The 16,606-nt window shown below is 37.6% G+C and overlaps 1 protein-coding gene across 1 annotated transcript; it reads left to right on the top strand.

The window, feature by feature from the left end:
• Positions 1-233: 233 nt before the first annotated feature.
• LOC105440952 (cytochrome P450 2C23-like) lies at positions 234-10,844 on the top strand. The gene is made up of 6 exons (XM_030981839.1): positions 234-526; positions 5,957-6,119; positions 6,759-6,959; positions 8,007-8,719; positions 9,324-9,564; positions 10,292-10,844. Exons 1-6 carry the CDS (start codon positions 515-517, stop codon positions 10,486-10,488), a joined length of 1,527 nt encoding a protein of 508 aa, XP_030837699.1. The 5' UTR covers positions 234-514; the 3' UTR covers positions 10,489-10,844.
• The last annotated feature ends 5,762 nt before the right edge of the window (positions 10,845-16,606 follow it).

Below are 16,606 nucleotides of genomic sequence, written 5' to 3'. Positions count from 1 at the left end.
ATACGTGATTGATGTAATGAGGAACTATTTGTGAACGAGAAAATTACCGACGAGGCGCCATTGTAACGTATGCGGTCTCTGATTGGTCGCCCAGTACGTCGGTGTGTTCATTTTACTTCTCGGTGATTGGGCGGGTGGGTGTCAGTTCTCATGAATATTCAATACACTGTCCTTGTTGTGTCATCGAAGCAACGATTACGTTCAGTGATTGCATGTTATTACCAAAAATAGTTTTCGCCGATAGTGAAAAAGGTTTCTCAACCCCCTCTCCCTCTATACTGTGACTTATAAAGACCGTCCTTATAAACCCAACCATCTAATCTTTTCCTCACTCTTGTGATTATTTTTGCTACCCCGCCACTTAAAACAAACAAACAGCGTGCTGTGTGAGTATTTATAAGCATCTAGTGATATGAATTTTGAGAATTTGTCTGCAGAAAAACAAAATTGGACGACCTAGGCCTGGCAGATTGTAGATGAAGTAGGTGCGACCCGATTCATATTTGACAGAGCGATGGAAACCAAGGTAGGATGGCGATGATTGTATCGGGTTTTATTCTTTAAAATATTGCAATGTTGTCTCATTCGAAACAAGTTTTTCATAACTCGTAAATTACAACACATTTATTTATTTATTTCTGATATTGAGACAGGGTGACTCATTATCACCAATAATGGTGGTCTTCCATGATGCCCTATTAAACATAATGAGGTACAATAGTTTAAAACATTATAATAATCAAACAAAATCATGAACATAAACTCATAACAACAACAAAAAATAAACTAAGAACAAGTATCAACATTATTCAAAGTATTTGGTATCCTCGTAATGAATAAATGGTTTCTTTGTTTTGCGTTGCTTTGCTTTTTCGCTCAAGAAAACGTTGTTGCATATTTATAATATCTTAATTTAACATTATAGTATAGACGGTAATTAGTTTTTAAATCCGATGAAAAGTAACTATTATTAGCATAATTCGGTAAGCATTAGACTTTGAAAAAGGCAACATATACTTTTGAGAGTACATAAACAAAGTATAAAAACTACTTAGGCTTAAGAGAGACATTGGGGATACCAAAATTGTTGTATACATATTTACAACAACAACACATATTACAGGATAGTAAATTACTGGATAATATGCAAAATTATTGCATTTAATCTAGTATAGCAATTGAATATACACTCTTAAATTCAAAATTACAAATACAAATATATTTATAACTGATAATAAATTATAGGAAATCGTTCTTTTAGTTTGAAAGGCATTATGTATTCCTACATTGAGAAACCTTTCAACGATAAAAGGTTAGGAAAATCGTTTACCGCCCAATTATAATCAACCCCACAATAGGTAATCATACCATGAGATGCCAAACAAAAAATGCTGTAAAGTATTCAAATATAAAATATTCTTTCATGAATATTTGATATAATTTTTTGTGTAACATAGTAAGCAAAAATAAAATAATATGTTAGAATTTTGTCTAGTTTAAAAATATATATATTTTGACAAAATATATCGTCCCTCGAACCAGTAAACAGAAAGGTGATAGGGATTTTTTCAGTTATTACCCCAAAACCAGTAATAAAGAAGTGTCTGTATTTAGATATGAAATATTCTTATATGAATTTTTGATATAATATGTTTTACACACACCAGGAATATTCATATTTTAAATAGAAATTGAGGCTGATTAATGGAGTTTATGACAAGTAAATACTGTGATTTCGAACCGTAATAAAATGCAAATTGAATGTCAATTCATAATGCTACTTAAACACATATTTTAAAATGTATTTTCACATTCCTCTTTGTTTGCTTGTTTGTGAGTATTTCTTGTTCAAACGCTTTGTATCTAATGAAAAGGCGCTATATAAATGAAATAATAATATCATTATTATACTAAATACTAAAGATGTATACCCATACACTTTAAGCTAAACACTTTGTTTCGTATTCTACTAATCTATCCGAATCATTGGGGGAAAATGGCTTTCCACACATGTATCGGAATACGCTCTGTGGACCCGAGAACTGCAAATCTTCTGTTGCATGGTTGAGAATTACTTTATATCATCACTAACATTCTCATCAACAAATATCACCATCGTCATCATCACCATCGTCATCATCACCACCGTCATCATCACCACCGTCATCACGATTATCACCATCAGTGGTGACTCGGACCAGGGTGCCCGCACGGCTGAAGAATGTCTCGGCGCCCGTAGGAACTGTGCGGGAGCCGGACGGGCACCGGCCGAAAATTTCTGTTTTTACTCCCCGTACGGGCCCCAGAGTATTATGTGAAAGCCCCATATTCGTAACAACACTATTTAATAACAATCGTGAATATAAACTCAATACCAGTTAAAACAAAACAAAATAAAAGAGAAAATAAGTTAAATTCTTTGATATTCTCGTTGTAAATGTGGATTTTTTTCTACTTCAACACAATTCAGTAGCACCTTTGTAACATCCCATTTTATTGTTTAGACGGTGTTTCGTTGAATTACAATATCGAGTATATAATTAGCAGTGGTTATGGTTTGAAATCAAACAAATCTTCAGTATTTACTTGGCATTAAACGCAGTACTGAAGGCACTTCAAGACCAAGGAATCAATAATACATACATCAAAATCCTTAAAGACATTTATTCAGACTGCTACAACACTGTCAGAATGCACAAGGCCAGCAACAAAATCATGATAAGAAAGGGAGTTCGACAGGGAGACACCGGCTCACCAAAATTCTTCACTGCTTGCCTAGAGAGCATCTTCAAAACATTAGACTGGTCATCAAAGGGAATCAACATAAACGGGGAAAACATGAGTCACTTAAGATTTGCAGACGATATTGTCATCATATCTCACAACTTAAACGACCTTGAAATAATGCTACAAGAACTGGACGATGCAAGCCGACTTTCAGGCCTCAAAATGAACATGAAAAAGACTAAAGTCATGGCAGGATCAGCCAAAGATCCAAAACAAATCCAAGTGAACGGTACCAAAATGGAGCAAGTAGAGGAGTATATTTACCTAGGACAACGTTTCTCCCTCCAAGACAAAAATCAAGACAACGAAATAAGAAGAAGAATCAAAGCTGGATGGCGAGCCTTTGGCAGATACAGCACCATCATGAAAGGCAAACTTCCATTATGCCTGAAAAAGAAGGTATATAACCAGTGCATCATCCCAGCAATCTCATACGCTGCAGAAACATGGACGCTAACTTCAAAAATGGAAAGAAAGCTAGCAGCCTCGCAACACAACATGGAAAGAAGTATTCTAAGCATCACATACAAAGACAGAAAAACAAACAAATGGATCAGGGAACAAACAAAAGTCCAGGACATCCTTAAAACAGTGAAAAGAAGGAAATGGAATTGGGCAGGCCACATCAGCCGCAGGAAAGACAATCGCTGGAGCTCAGCAATCACTCATTGGACACCATACGAGGGAAAACGAAACAGGGGACGTCAAAGAAAAAGATGGCGAGACGAGCTGCAACAGTTCTGGGGACAGACAAATTGGCACCAACAGGCGCTGAACAGAGGCATTTGGAAACATCATGCTGAGGCCTTCATCCTGCAGTGGATTGACAACGGCTGATAAAGTAAAAAAAGTAAACTCAATTAATCAGCCTCCATTTCTATTAGGAATATGAATATTCCTCACTTATCAATAATAAAAAATAATAATAAACAAAAACAAAACGAATTAATACATGTATTTGAAACTTAAAATCCTTTGCAAGAATGGAATATGTAATAGGCCTAAGTTGTAATCTATTTGACTGTGTATTATTGTACTTGTCTATATCTAAACAATTTTTTTTTTTTTTTTTTTTTTTTTTTAAATCTGAGCTTGTAAAACTTGCAATGTAATTTAGCTTTCGGGCTGCCATTTTACAGTTGTTCTACTACTACTACTACTACTACTACTACTACTACTACTACTACTACTACTTCTAATACTACTATTACTACTACTACTACTACTACTACTACTACTACTACTACTATACTACTACTACTACTACTACTACTACTTATACTTATACTTATACTACTTCTACTACTACTACTACTACTACTACTACTATACTACTAGTCTACCACCACCACCACTACCACTACTACTACTAATATTATACTACTACTACTACTTCTACCACCACCACCACTACTACTACTACTACTACTACTACTACTACTACTACTACTTATAATTATATATTTGAGACCTTAATTGTCCCTAGAAAGCACTCGCCATCGTCCTTGTTAAGTATAATCAGGAATACGACATGCACAAATACATCCCTTCGTAGTTCAACCTGAATTTTTACAGTTATTATCCTTCAAAATAATTATGGATATGTATTTACATGCACGTACAGACGAGACAATTAAGCAAAAGTTCGTTCACGTATACAAGAGATCGATTTCGTGCGTTCTAGTTTCAATACTGTTGACCCATATACAGCTATCACACAATGTACTGTGGGCTGCAGCATACGTATAATTGTACAAATGGGTACAGTCAAAGTCCGTTTAACTTGAAAGCGTCACGTACGTATATCAAACATCGACTCGATCCGTGTGTTCGTGTTGACTATAGACCTATCACACAGAGGAGGAGATATAGATCATTGTATCAATACATATTTTTTGTTATCAAGATATAGAAATAAAAGGACATATCCATTAAGGAAAGTTCACGGCTTAAAAAATAAATAGGAGAATGCATGGGGTAAAAGATTATTTTTGCGTCATACGATATATTGATTATATAAATATATTTAATTGAAGACTTTTTTGACCGGTCAGAGTTTGTAGTAGGCCTACATGCATTGCTGTTGTTTAATAAGGACATTATAGTGATAATTGTTGGTTGTAGCAGTAGGCCTAATGGTTACTTTGTTAAAATAGATATATTGCTTAGTGAATTATTAATTTGTATAACGAAGAGCAAGGTCTGTATATAAAGGATTTAGAAAGGCGTTGACAGCGGCCTTGCGTACTTATAGTGGTGGTGGTAGTGGGCGGGGAGGGGGGGGGGGGTCGTTCGAGAGGGTCGTATAATCTCCTCCCTATATTGTCTACCTTCTTTTCTACACCTTGCCCTTTTTCTGTAACTGTCTCCCCTTCAGGTATAGGCCCCTCCCCCCCCCCTCTCTCTCTCTCCGTCTTTTAATGTGTGTGTTATTCATTGGGTTGGGGAGGGGGGGGGGGGTGTGGTGTGAAACTCATCTCTTTTGTGTCAACTCGAAAACTACAGAACCTATAGACCATTTCAAATGGATTATAAATGGGAATACAATACATCCCGAGGAACCTAGATCAATCTGGTGCCTTCCATAATTCATGGATGGCGCCACCTACAGTTCAAGTCCGAAGGTTGCAGCTTGTTTTGTCATGTCGAGTTTCGCTGGCGGAACAATATACTCCCTCCTAACAAATAAGAGATAGAGGGGATGGAACCTGGATGGTGTAGCTAGATAGATAGATAGATATATAGATAGATAAAGAGTGAGAGAGAGAGAGAGAGAGAGAGAGAGAGGACTCGATGCTTGGAAAGCTGTACAAAACGACCGCGAAAATATATTTGTTCTAATCTCTTGTATTTGTTTTGCCTTTTTCATGCAGATCGTTATCAGTTTCCATATACTTTTCTTAGAAACTAACATGGCTAGATAAACACTATTGGATACATATTCGGCATCTTTATAGTAAATAAAATCTTCCCTCCCCCCCCCTCCCATAACAAAATAGAGATATAAATTAAACCGGGTATCTTAGAAGAGTAATTATCCATGATTGCAACATTATGTACTGTTCTGAAGACTTCAAAATGGCTGATGAACTCTACGATGACTTGTGTTGAATCGAAATCAACCAAAATCCTCTTCCACCGTCCATTCTTCTTTTCCCCTCTTATTCAGGTATTACCCTTCGATGTGAATAGCTACACCTTGGGCGTGGCTTTCTGTACGTGCTTTCTCTCATGGGTGGCTGTAAAGCGATACCGAACAGAAGCTAAAGAAGAATCTCTGCACTCCTTACCTCCCGGCCCACCGAAATGGCCTCTGTTAGGAAACATACCAGGTGAGGACTCTCTTTCATGAAACTTATTATTTCAATCAAACCAGTCAATATTACCCAGTCAATCGTTCTATAATCAGTATGTCAATCAATCAATCAGTCTGTCTTTCCACCCATCAACCAATGAGTCAACCAACCAACCAACCAACCAAACAATCAATCAATTATTAAAATAATGTCAATCAGGCAATCAACCAGTCAATCACACAATAATTCAATCAATTACCCTGTCAATCAATCAACCAACCAATCAATCACTCGACCAACAAAATGAACCAATCGATCAATTAGTCAGTCAATTTATTGATCAGTCCATCAATCAATCAATCACATGATAATTCAATCAATTACCCTGTCAATCAATCAGTCAATCAACCAACCATCCAATTGATCAATCAACATCAATCATGCAATCAAAAACTCATCTTTAACAAAATGAATGAATGAATGAAAGAATCAATCAATCAATCAATCGCATGATAATTCAATCAATATTATTACCCTGTCAATCACTAGACCAACCAACCATCCAATTAATCAATCAACCTATCAATCATGCAATCAAAAACTCATCTTAAAATGAATGAATGCATGAATCAAGCAATCAATCAATCAATTATTCAATCATCTATGCTCATCCAGGCATGATGATGGCTGGAAGCAGTTCCAAGTACCTCAGTGATTTGGTGTCGGAGTATGGACCAGTCTATACCCTCTACATGGGCCCGAGACCAGTTGTGGTCCTCAATAAGTACGACATCATGAAGCAGGCTCTCATGGACGGACACCTACTCAGCGACAGGGGTGATCTTCCAGCTCTTGATGATTACTTCAAAGGAAGGGGTAGGTAGATATTTAAAGAGGAAGAAAGGTTCTCTTGAATGTGAAATATAGTTTGTGTGCTTTGTTGGCCCCAAGACCAGTTGTCGTTCTCAATAAGTACGACATCATTAAGCAGGCTCTCCTAGACGGCCACCTACTCAGAGACAGGTGTGACCTTCCAGCCCTTGATGATTACTTCAAAGGAAGGGGTAGGTAGATATTCCGAGAGGAAGAAACGTTCTCTCGAAGGACAGAGGAGTGTTTCGCAAAGACTAAGATTGACTTTAAAGACCGTCAATACTACTGGACCAGAAGGGATTAGACCACACAGCGAGGTCACTGACAGGTGGCTATCTCATTAACTCAGCTCTCAACTAACATAAGAAAAAGAGGATCATGGGGGACCAACAGGCACCGATTGGGGAAGTTTTCTATATAGAGGGAGCAAGTAGCTTCAAGTAGGACAGTGGGGCTTTATGTTGGCCTTAACTATGGCAGGCTGTTCATGCTACTGTTTGCTTTCCCCATTTACTGGCATTGGTATCTCAAGGGGCGTACAGGTCATGGCCACATATCTACAAAATTCACCTTTTGTGATAGTTTATTATTGAAGGAAAACATAATATCTAAAGATCATAATTAAGAGACCAATGGTGAGAGCAACCAGTGGCATGATTGGCCTGCCATAGTTAAGTCCAACTAAAAGTCGATCTTAGTCTTTGTGAAACACCCCCAGGTGAAATATGGTTTGTGTGCTTTGTTATTCTCCATCTTAATCCTAGCAAGCTAGTTGGAAGAATCTCTTAGTAGCGATGTCACATTTTTAACAGTTTCCGACAAAATTATGTTGGGAAGGAAAGTAGAATGTTGGCCTACTAAACAAAGACGAAAGCCAAGAACCAACCGGAAAATATTTATCAATTTATATATTTACTTTGTTTAATATTATGTTCTTTTTAATATGTTTGGGGTGAGGAAGCTAGGGGTTGAAGTACTTTTTCATGTGTACTATAAGTCGTGATACCTTTTTTTCTTAGGATAACATTTTGGTACTCTTATTATCGACAGGTATTGTAGGGTCCCACTACACAGAATACTGGAAAAACACCCGTTCTTTCGTCATCCATTCCTTACGGCAATTCGGCGTCGACCGTCAAAGCTTCGAGAGCGTCATCGCATCCCAGGCCGACATCCTGGTTGAGGACATCCGGAAACGAGGCACTTTCGACCCGTTGCTGTGTCTCCAGTCGAACGTCTGCAGCGTCATCTGCGGCGTGGTGTTCGGGAAGCAGTACAACCTCGACAATCCGAGATTCACCGATCTTCTCGAGACGGTGTACAAGGCTCTGCGAGCCATCGAGTACGCGGCGGTGAGCAGCCTCGTGCCCGGGCTGCACTACCTACCAGGATGCTCCTACCAAAAGTTTTACGCCTGCATGGACAAGCTAATGCGTTTCTTCCGCGAGGAAATCAACGCTCACGACGAGACGCTCGATCCCGATAGCCCTCGTGACGTCATTGACATGTACCTGTCGAAAATTCGGCGAGCGTCACCCGAAGACCCGACGTATGGGCTTTTCAGCAAGACAAACCTGGAATTCGTCGTCAATGATTTATTCATGGCGGGAACGGAGACGTCTGCTTCCGTTCTCTATTGGGCTATTCTCCTCATTGCTTCCAATCCCGGCATACAAGAAAGACTACAGAAGGAGGTGGATGACGTCACAACTCATTGTGACCACGTGAGCATAGCCGATGCAGCATCGATGCCGTACACGAGGGTAAGTGGAATCCGTGTACATACATGAGCATTTGGGTTTCACCTGAGTGCTCTGAAAACATAAAGCCCAGTTGTACACGTTACGTCATTTTCGTGACGTATGACTACGTCAGCGACTGACGCAGCCTTTGACGCACCATGCGAGAGTAACAATGGACAGAACAAACATTGCGTTGAATCAGCAGCGTATGCGTTAATTGCCTTTACAGTGTTGATTGACTCAGGCAGGAACGCAGTCAAAATAACGCCTCGTGTGCAGCAGGCGTTCCAGACGATTGCGCTTCTTCTCGTCCATTTCTTCAATATCTTTAATGTACTTGTATATTTAATACCAGTCAATGCAGGATTAGAGTTAAACAAACAAACAAACAAACATGTAAATCGAACAAACAGAGCTCATGGAACACGCGTAGAATAGGAGCTTACCCATTCATTTACATATTATCCCCCTCCCCCGCTTTTACCGCGTCGTATCTGAACGACCCTTGACCTTATACATTTGACGAATTATAGAATAAGCGCGGAGCAATCATTGCCACCGAGTAATGTTGGATCACCAAACTAAATACATTCCTTCTCTTTCTCGCTCCATCTTGTCGATGTAGGCGACGATCGACGAAAGCCTTCGTTACGCTAGTGTAGCCATCTCCTCGATGCGGTCGACGACTTCGACTATGACCCTCGGCAAGTACCGGTTCGAGGTTGGAACGTGGGTCATGCTGAACTACGAGTACGCGATGTTTGACCCAGACCATTGGTCCGAACCCAAGCGCTTTAAACCTGAACGATTCTTGGACGACCATGGTCAGTACTGCCCAGATGAACAGCTTATACCATTCAGTATAGGTAAGTACGCAGGCATGTGGTTTAGAGGATTTTACCGGACTATGTGATCACTGTTTGTCTACTTGACCTCTCAATCCGAGGATTGAGGGTACGAATCCCAGCCCAGGGGGGGGGGGGGGGTGTTTCACAAAGGTCCTAAGAGGAACTTATCTCTAAGTTGGACTTGAACACTATGGAGAGCCATTTTAAGCCTTAAAATAAAATATATTCAAAAGCAAAAATTCAAGTATTTTAGACATAAATTCCACATCAAGAACATGAAATCTCCTTGATAATAGAAAATATGTATGATTTGAAATTTTGAATCAACATTTTATGCCTTTTAGAATAACGTTTATAAAATATTTTAAAAGATGCTAACTGCTTTCCATAATTATAAGTCCAACTTACAAATCAACTTAGGATCTTTGTGAAACACGACCCGGGACTAATTAACGTTATTTAGCAAAACATTAATCCATATTTTGCCACTCTTCACCCATGTGCTAAATACGTATCCGCTTTGATGTGAAAGACAATGTAGTATTGTGAGCGTCTGTAAAATGGCGCCTGGCTGGAATTCTTCCCAGGGAGTGCATGATCGAAATCACTATGAATGTGCGCTGGTATTGTTCGAGAAATCTGGCTTTTCATTTGTAATTATTAATCATTTTTGTTATGATGTCGAGGAAGTTTTATTCAAATTCTAACCACTTCAAACTGTTCTTATTTTTCAAACGGTTTTCAGGAAAGCGCAACTGCATTGGAGAGAAGTTGGGACGCATGGAGTTGTTCATTTTCTTTACGAATATCATCAAGAACTTCGAGTTGGTATTCCCCGACGATGCGCCACACCCGAGCGTCGAAGCGGCAACAGGTGGCATGATGAGGGTGCCGAATAGGTACAGCATTACGTTCAAAGACAGGACGACCACAGCGGCGTAATGATTGCAGGTGGCAATACGTTTCAATAGGGATTTTTAGATTCTGCATGACGAGAACGCGGGCTGCCATTTTAAGGCAATGTGACGTCACTGCCAGTGCCTTAAAAGGACATCTCGTCGTGCAGAATCTAAGAGTCCCCAATGTGAAATGTAAAACAACGTTGGGCAGTCTTTGTTTATAATCAATATTATGGATAATGTATATTGACTTATGTATATTTTGCTTGAAATAATTTAAGAACAGCAATAATAATATTGTTTGCATGATTGCTGTGATATAGAGCCAAATTAAATTCAAGTTCAAGTTCAAGTTTATCTTTCTTTCATAATCAGGGCTCAAATTAATTTTTTGCCCACGGGGGCTCTTCCAAAAAAAAAGAGCCCCCGTGCGCCTTCTCACGGGGGCTCTTTGAGTGCTGACGGGGGATCTTATTTTAATACAAATTTCCATTGAATTGGTACCCGTGAAACTCCTTGGTATTTGATCAATATCATTTATTTAAGTCGGTATTTTCCCTCTTAGAAATTTACTTGTTACATAGCTGTTATTGACTTTTATCCCCGTGAGGACATTTTCTCCATTTCTTCCCGTTCTGCACATAATTTCCTCCTCATTATTCGGAGCAACCTTATTTACATTCTTTCTTTACTTTTAGTCTTTACCATATCCTTCCAAAATACAGGGGCGGATCAAGCTTTTTGCTAAGGGTGGGGGGCCACCCCAAATACGATGTGGAGCATCGTTCACGAGCCGCGTAGCGGCGAGGCGATTTTTGTTGTTGCTATTGTGAACCCCCGTAAGTGGTGTTTTCCTGGCATCTACTAACATGCGGATCATCGTCCACGAGCCGCGAAGCGGCGAGGCGATTTTTTGGTGCTTTTTTGAACCCCGTTAGTGATGTTTTCCTGGCATCTACTGACATCTACTAATACTGTGTAGGTCTGGACACATGATAGCATTTTTCTATGCATTTCACATTTTTCCTTGGCAGCCCAAGGGGGAGGGGGGGGGGGGTTAAACCCCCTAAACCGCCTAGATCCGCCCTTGCAACATCTTATGCCTTCTTCTTCTTCTCAATATTGATTTACTGGTCGAGTTACATTATTTGCTGGTCTTTAAGAATCACCAGATTTCAGAGGATTTAAACTTTTCACAAAACTCCCGCCCCCCCCCCCCCCCCACTCAGTGTTATTTAGGGTACGCATATGCTCGTTCCCTCTTTTTGAAAGCACCCCCTATCTGAGGACTGCCAATATTTTCGAACCCCCTTTCGCGGGCTTTTTGCGGGCTTTTCCTGCCTTGGAGACCCCCCTAAATCAGGAAAAATGCTCAGTGTACCCCCTTAAATTCGGAATAATTTCTCAGGAGTCCAAAGAGATGAGAGAAAAAAAGAAAAAACACCCCTTTTTAAAGAAATCTCCGGGTGAAAAGTCAAATACACCCCTTTTTTTACAATTCTCGGGCCGGACTTTGTTGCACGAAAAGTACCCCTTTACCGGACATTTTGGCAACACGCATGCGGTCATTCCGACCCCTGAGTGGGGGGGGGGGGGGGGGGGGGGGGGGGGCGGGGAAAAACTTCTCCATGTTTCAGTCCTTGCGCGATCGTCGATCTCCAGCTCCAGCAGATATTGGGCGTCAGCGTGCACACTGGTACTACCAGCGCAGTATAGCCACTGTGCTGACGGCCCCACCGCGAGCTTCCGTTGTTTGTATCGGTAATACTCGTAGAGATGGTAGAGAAAGCGCCATCTAAGTTCCATTTCATTGGTTTAAGGTTTGAAAATTGATACTCAATTTTGTGTTAAAGTTATATCAGAAAAGATAATCTTTATTTTATAATTCCACGGGGGCGATTTTTAATTTTGCAATCGCCCCCGTGAGCAACCTGACGGGGGCGATTATGGAGCTCACGGGGGCGAATCGCCCACCGCCCCCGTGTATTTTGAGCACATAATACACATTACAAATATAACATGAATATAACAAGTTGACAGAATATGGCGTTACAATAGAAAGATGAGGTGACCGTGGTTGAAAGCAAGGCTTGTGGAATTAAGGTCCCCCATGAGTAGATATTGAGTATGTCCTAAATGAACAAACTCGTCAGAAAAGAATACTGCATACATTAAAATGCTTTCAAACTAAACTAACTAAAGAATATAAACATAAATAAGTATCATAAAATCTACTGACTATACTAAATAATTATTTATTTTTAAATGAATTGTATAAATAAATAAATAAATAAATTAATTGTGTATTAATATATTATCTATTTTTAGATGAATTGTAAATATTTTTTTGTTAATGAATTGTGTAAATAAATTATCTATTTTTAGATGAATTGTATAAAATCCAATTACTCCAAAAATGTGAGTAAAACAAAAAAGTAATTCCTTGTTTTAAATCTTACGAATGTAGCTGATATTCAGCCGATTGATTTTCAAATCTTTTTAATACGTCGTCTCTGATTCGAATAAAGTAGAAACGAGTTAAATGTAGTAATTAAAGACAGCGTCTCGTGCAATGATACTGGATGGTGTATACAAATTAATGTCTACTAAAACATGTTTGGAGTGGGCGGTATTTTTAAAACCGTACTTAATTCTAGCATAAAATTGTTAGTTTGAATCCAAAGACTTATGGAACGCTAAGTGCAAACCTCCTTCTCTCGTATTTTTTAAAGCCATAATCTGGGTTTTTTATGTCACTAAATGCACAAACAAATATCATGTCGATATGAAATTAATTTTAAATTTTCATTGTCATCACTGGGTTTCATTCGTTTATTCATTTTACCTGAAATAATCTGGCGCAGTAGAGTATATTTGTATAGTAGCTGTGCCATTTAATTGATCTAATTATCATCAGTATTATTAACATTATTATTATCATTATTATTATTATTATTATTATTATTATCATCATCATCACAATTATCATTATCATTTTGTTATAAAATTACATAAATTTGTACAGAATAGAGTCTAACACACAATTTGCGCTCCATAATTCAATGGGCAAATTTCAACCTGGTAGATCGTCGACTCGCTCGGTCACGCGCCCTCTACGGAAACTGCGCTAACGCTCTGTTCTACCAAAATTATATACGCTTTTTTATTAAATAAAAAAGTAGAAAAATCATATGCAGAACGACATTTAGAACAGACTTATAATATTCATGGAAAAGATATACAATTAATATTTTTAAGACTTAGAAAGTGCACATTGAATAGTAAGCTTAGAGAATTTCAATTTAAAATGCTTTATAATATTATATATACTAAATTACATTTATATAAATTTAAAATGGTTAATAGTAATTTATGTTCTTTTTGTGGAAAATATGAGGAAACTTACGAGCATTTATTTTGTCTTTGTGAGAAAGTAAAACCAATTTGGGAAGAGTGTGGGAATTCATTTAATTTAGTAGAAATTACAAATATAAATTGGAAAGGTATCCATGTAGGGATAGTTGAGTTTAACATAGGGAAGGAACAGTTATTAAATCATATCATAATTTTGATAAAATATATGATATTTATAGATAGTAAAAATAGACAAAAACCACCAACTTATTTGGAGATTAAGAAAAGATTATTAGAAAATAGAAAGGAGGAGAAGAAATTAGCTGGGGACCGAGGTACACTCACATATCATTTTAGAAAGTGGGACAATTTAGAATAGCTTCTTGCAGAATAAATAAAATAAGGAAGGCGAATAGAAGCAATGAAATGGACATGGCTGATATAATGGTCGAGATTCCCACAAAATGTAGGCATGTTTTAAGTGGGTGTTTGTGTGGGTGTCTGTGCACGTGTGTGTATGTGTGTATGTAAGTATTTTTTTTTTTTTTCTTCTTCTTTTTTTCTTCTCTTAAATGTCTTTTTATGTTCATGCCTTCTTCATGCATGCATGTTTCATGCTTTATTTGATGTAAATAGTAAAATTTCATTTGTATTATTTAGATGTGAATTTAAAATCATATTCTATATAATAATATTAACATGCAGATTATTTTATGTATTGATTTTGTTATTGTTTGTGAAAAGCAATGGAGAAAATAAAATATCATTGAAAAAAAAAAAAAAAAAAAAAAAAAAAAAAGGCTTCCAGGAGGCGTCATATTTTTTCTGCGGCACAGATTGGGGCTTTTTTGTTTGTTTAAAGAGGTCTTGATTTAACCCTAACCCTAACCCTAAACTTTCCTATAGGCTCAACACGCACATAACCCCAATCTTTGCCGCAAAAAAAAGTAACGCTTCCAGGAGAGCATTTTCAAATCGGTTCGAACGAACCGGAAGGAAAATCTACCGGAAGCAATTACACCTGCTTTGTGATTCACTGTTTGAATGACTGAAATGTACGAACTGACGAATTACTTAATCTGAACATGGTTTATATAAGAAATATAATGCGCTATTGAAATCTCCCTTCATTGCTTTCTCGAAAGTCTTCACGATCGTATACATGTGCCTGCGCATGAGTTAAAACACTTTGTTTATGTATCATCAAAGTAAAGACAGGCTAATGTTATGCAAATGCAATGTATTTATTGATTAAATATTTACACTAATATGCACTTACATATTATATACATTTAAACTTAAAGGAAAAATCCAACCTTGATAGCAAACTACAGTACTCTAGAAGAAGGCAGACCAATTAAATAAGTACCCTGGTGAAAGTTTGAATGAAATCAGACAAAATATGAGAAAGTTAAGAAATTTTGAAATTTGTAATCACTATATAGGTATGGGCTCTTCAGATTGGAAAATCGGTATTAATGTCTTTATGATGTAGTGGCGGACAACTTACCCTTTTATTCCAACACTAAAAAATGACTAAAATGGCAATTCTCCAAAAATGTATGGCTCAGGAGGGTTTTTTCTCTTTAATTCGAGGATCTACAATAAAACGCTATTCATAGTGCATTGTGAGTAGTGCCTCATGGGAGAAGGCACTTGGAGAAAAATATAAATCAATTATATTTTTGTACACGACAAACGAGAGTTATATGCGACAATGTCACAATCCTCTGACCAATATGCAAATTTGATGTTCGTATAGACTTTTAGTGATATCATATTTAAAACATTCATATATAACTTTTCTATTATTGGTAGTTTCGCCATTCTGTTTATCCATAATTTTGCTTCCATACATATGAACTTATTACAAGGGTTGGATTGTCCTTTAACAATTTTCAATTCATACCTTGAAAAATTGATTTCCTTCATTTAATATGTGGCTGTTATAATTAATTTTTTTCTGATTTATATTACAGTTTTGTCGCGCGTATAGGTTCCTTTCCCGAGTCCGCCACCACGTTCAAACTGTAGCTTACGATGGCGATCTCCTGCATTTTTTTTCAAAATTTTAAATGATTTGTCAACCATACGTTTTTTTAAATGTATAATTATTTAATTGATTTATAGTATGATATGATCATGTATGTATTTTGACTTTTGGTAAATGATATATATATATGTAACTTGTTTGTATATTATTTGATATTATGTTTAAAAATGCAGAAATAAAATCAAACAAACAAACACAAGTGAAAAGGGACTCTTATCCGTTGCCCTTTGGCCTTGACGTTGGGTGTATATTCATGTTTTTGTATGATTTCAAAATTAATGAGAGTGTTGAATTTTTATCTTAAAATTTCGGCAAGAATATGGAAGTAATATCATATTCGAGTTAATCAGCACTACCCTTTGCAATATAATAAACTATCGAATTTAAATGTTTGAGGTTTTAACGATTTCCTTGAAATATTTTGTGATATTCACAACAAGTACATAATAAAAGAAAACAATTTAGAACAGTCAGGTGAAAGTGAAGAATCTATTGCGAATTTTAGCGACAGTGTCGGAAGGAGAGATAGAGAGAGAGAGAGAGAGAGAGAGAGAGAGAGAGAGAGAGGGGGAGGGATAGAGAAAGAGGGAGGGAGAAAAAAAAGATAGATAGACAGAGAGAAAGAGAGAGAGAGAGAGGAAGGAAGCAGTAAGAGAGAGAAGAGAGAGAGAGAGAGTATAGAGAGAGAGAAAGGAAGGAAGAAGTAAATGGGAGAAGGGAGAGAGAGAGAGAGAGAGAGAGAGAGAGAGAGAGA

The sequence above is a fragment of the Strongylocentrotus purpuratus genome, unplaced genomic scaffold, assembly GCF_000002235.5.
Source record: "Strongylocentrotus purpuratus isolate Spur 01 unplaced genomic scaffold, Spur_5.0 spur5_scaffold_12, whole genome shotgun sequence".
In the NCBI taxonomy this organism is placed as follows: domain Eukaryota; kingdom Metazoa; phylum Echinodermata; class Echinoidea; order Camarodonta; family Strongylocentrotidae; genus Strongylocentrotus; species Strongylocentrotus purpuratus.
Note: the sequence above shows the minus strand (reverse complement) of the source record. Positions and strands in the feature narration are given on the sequence as shown.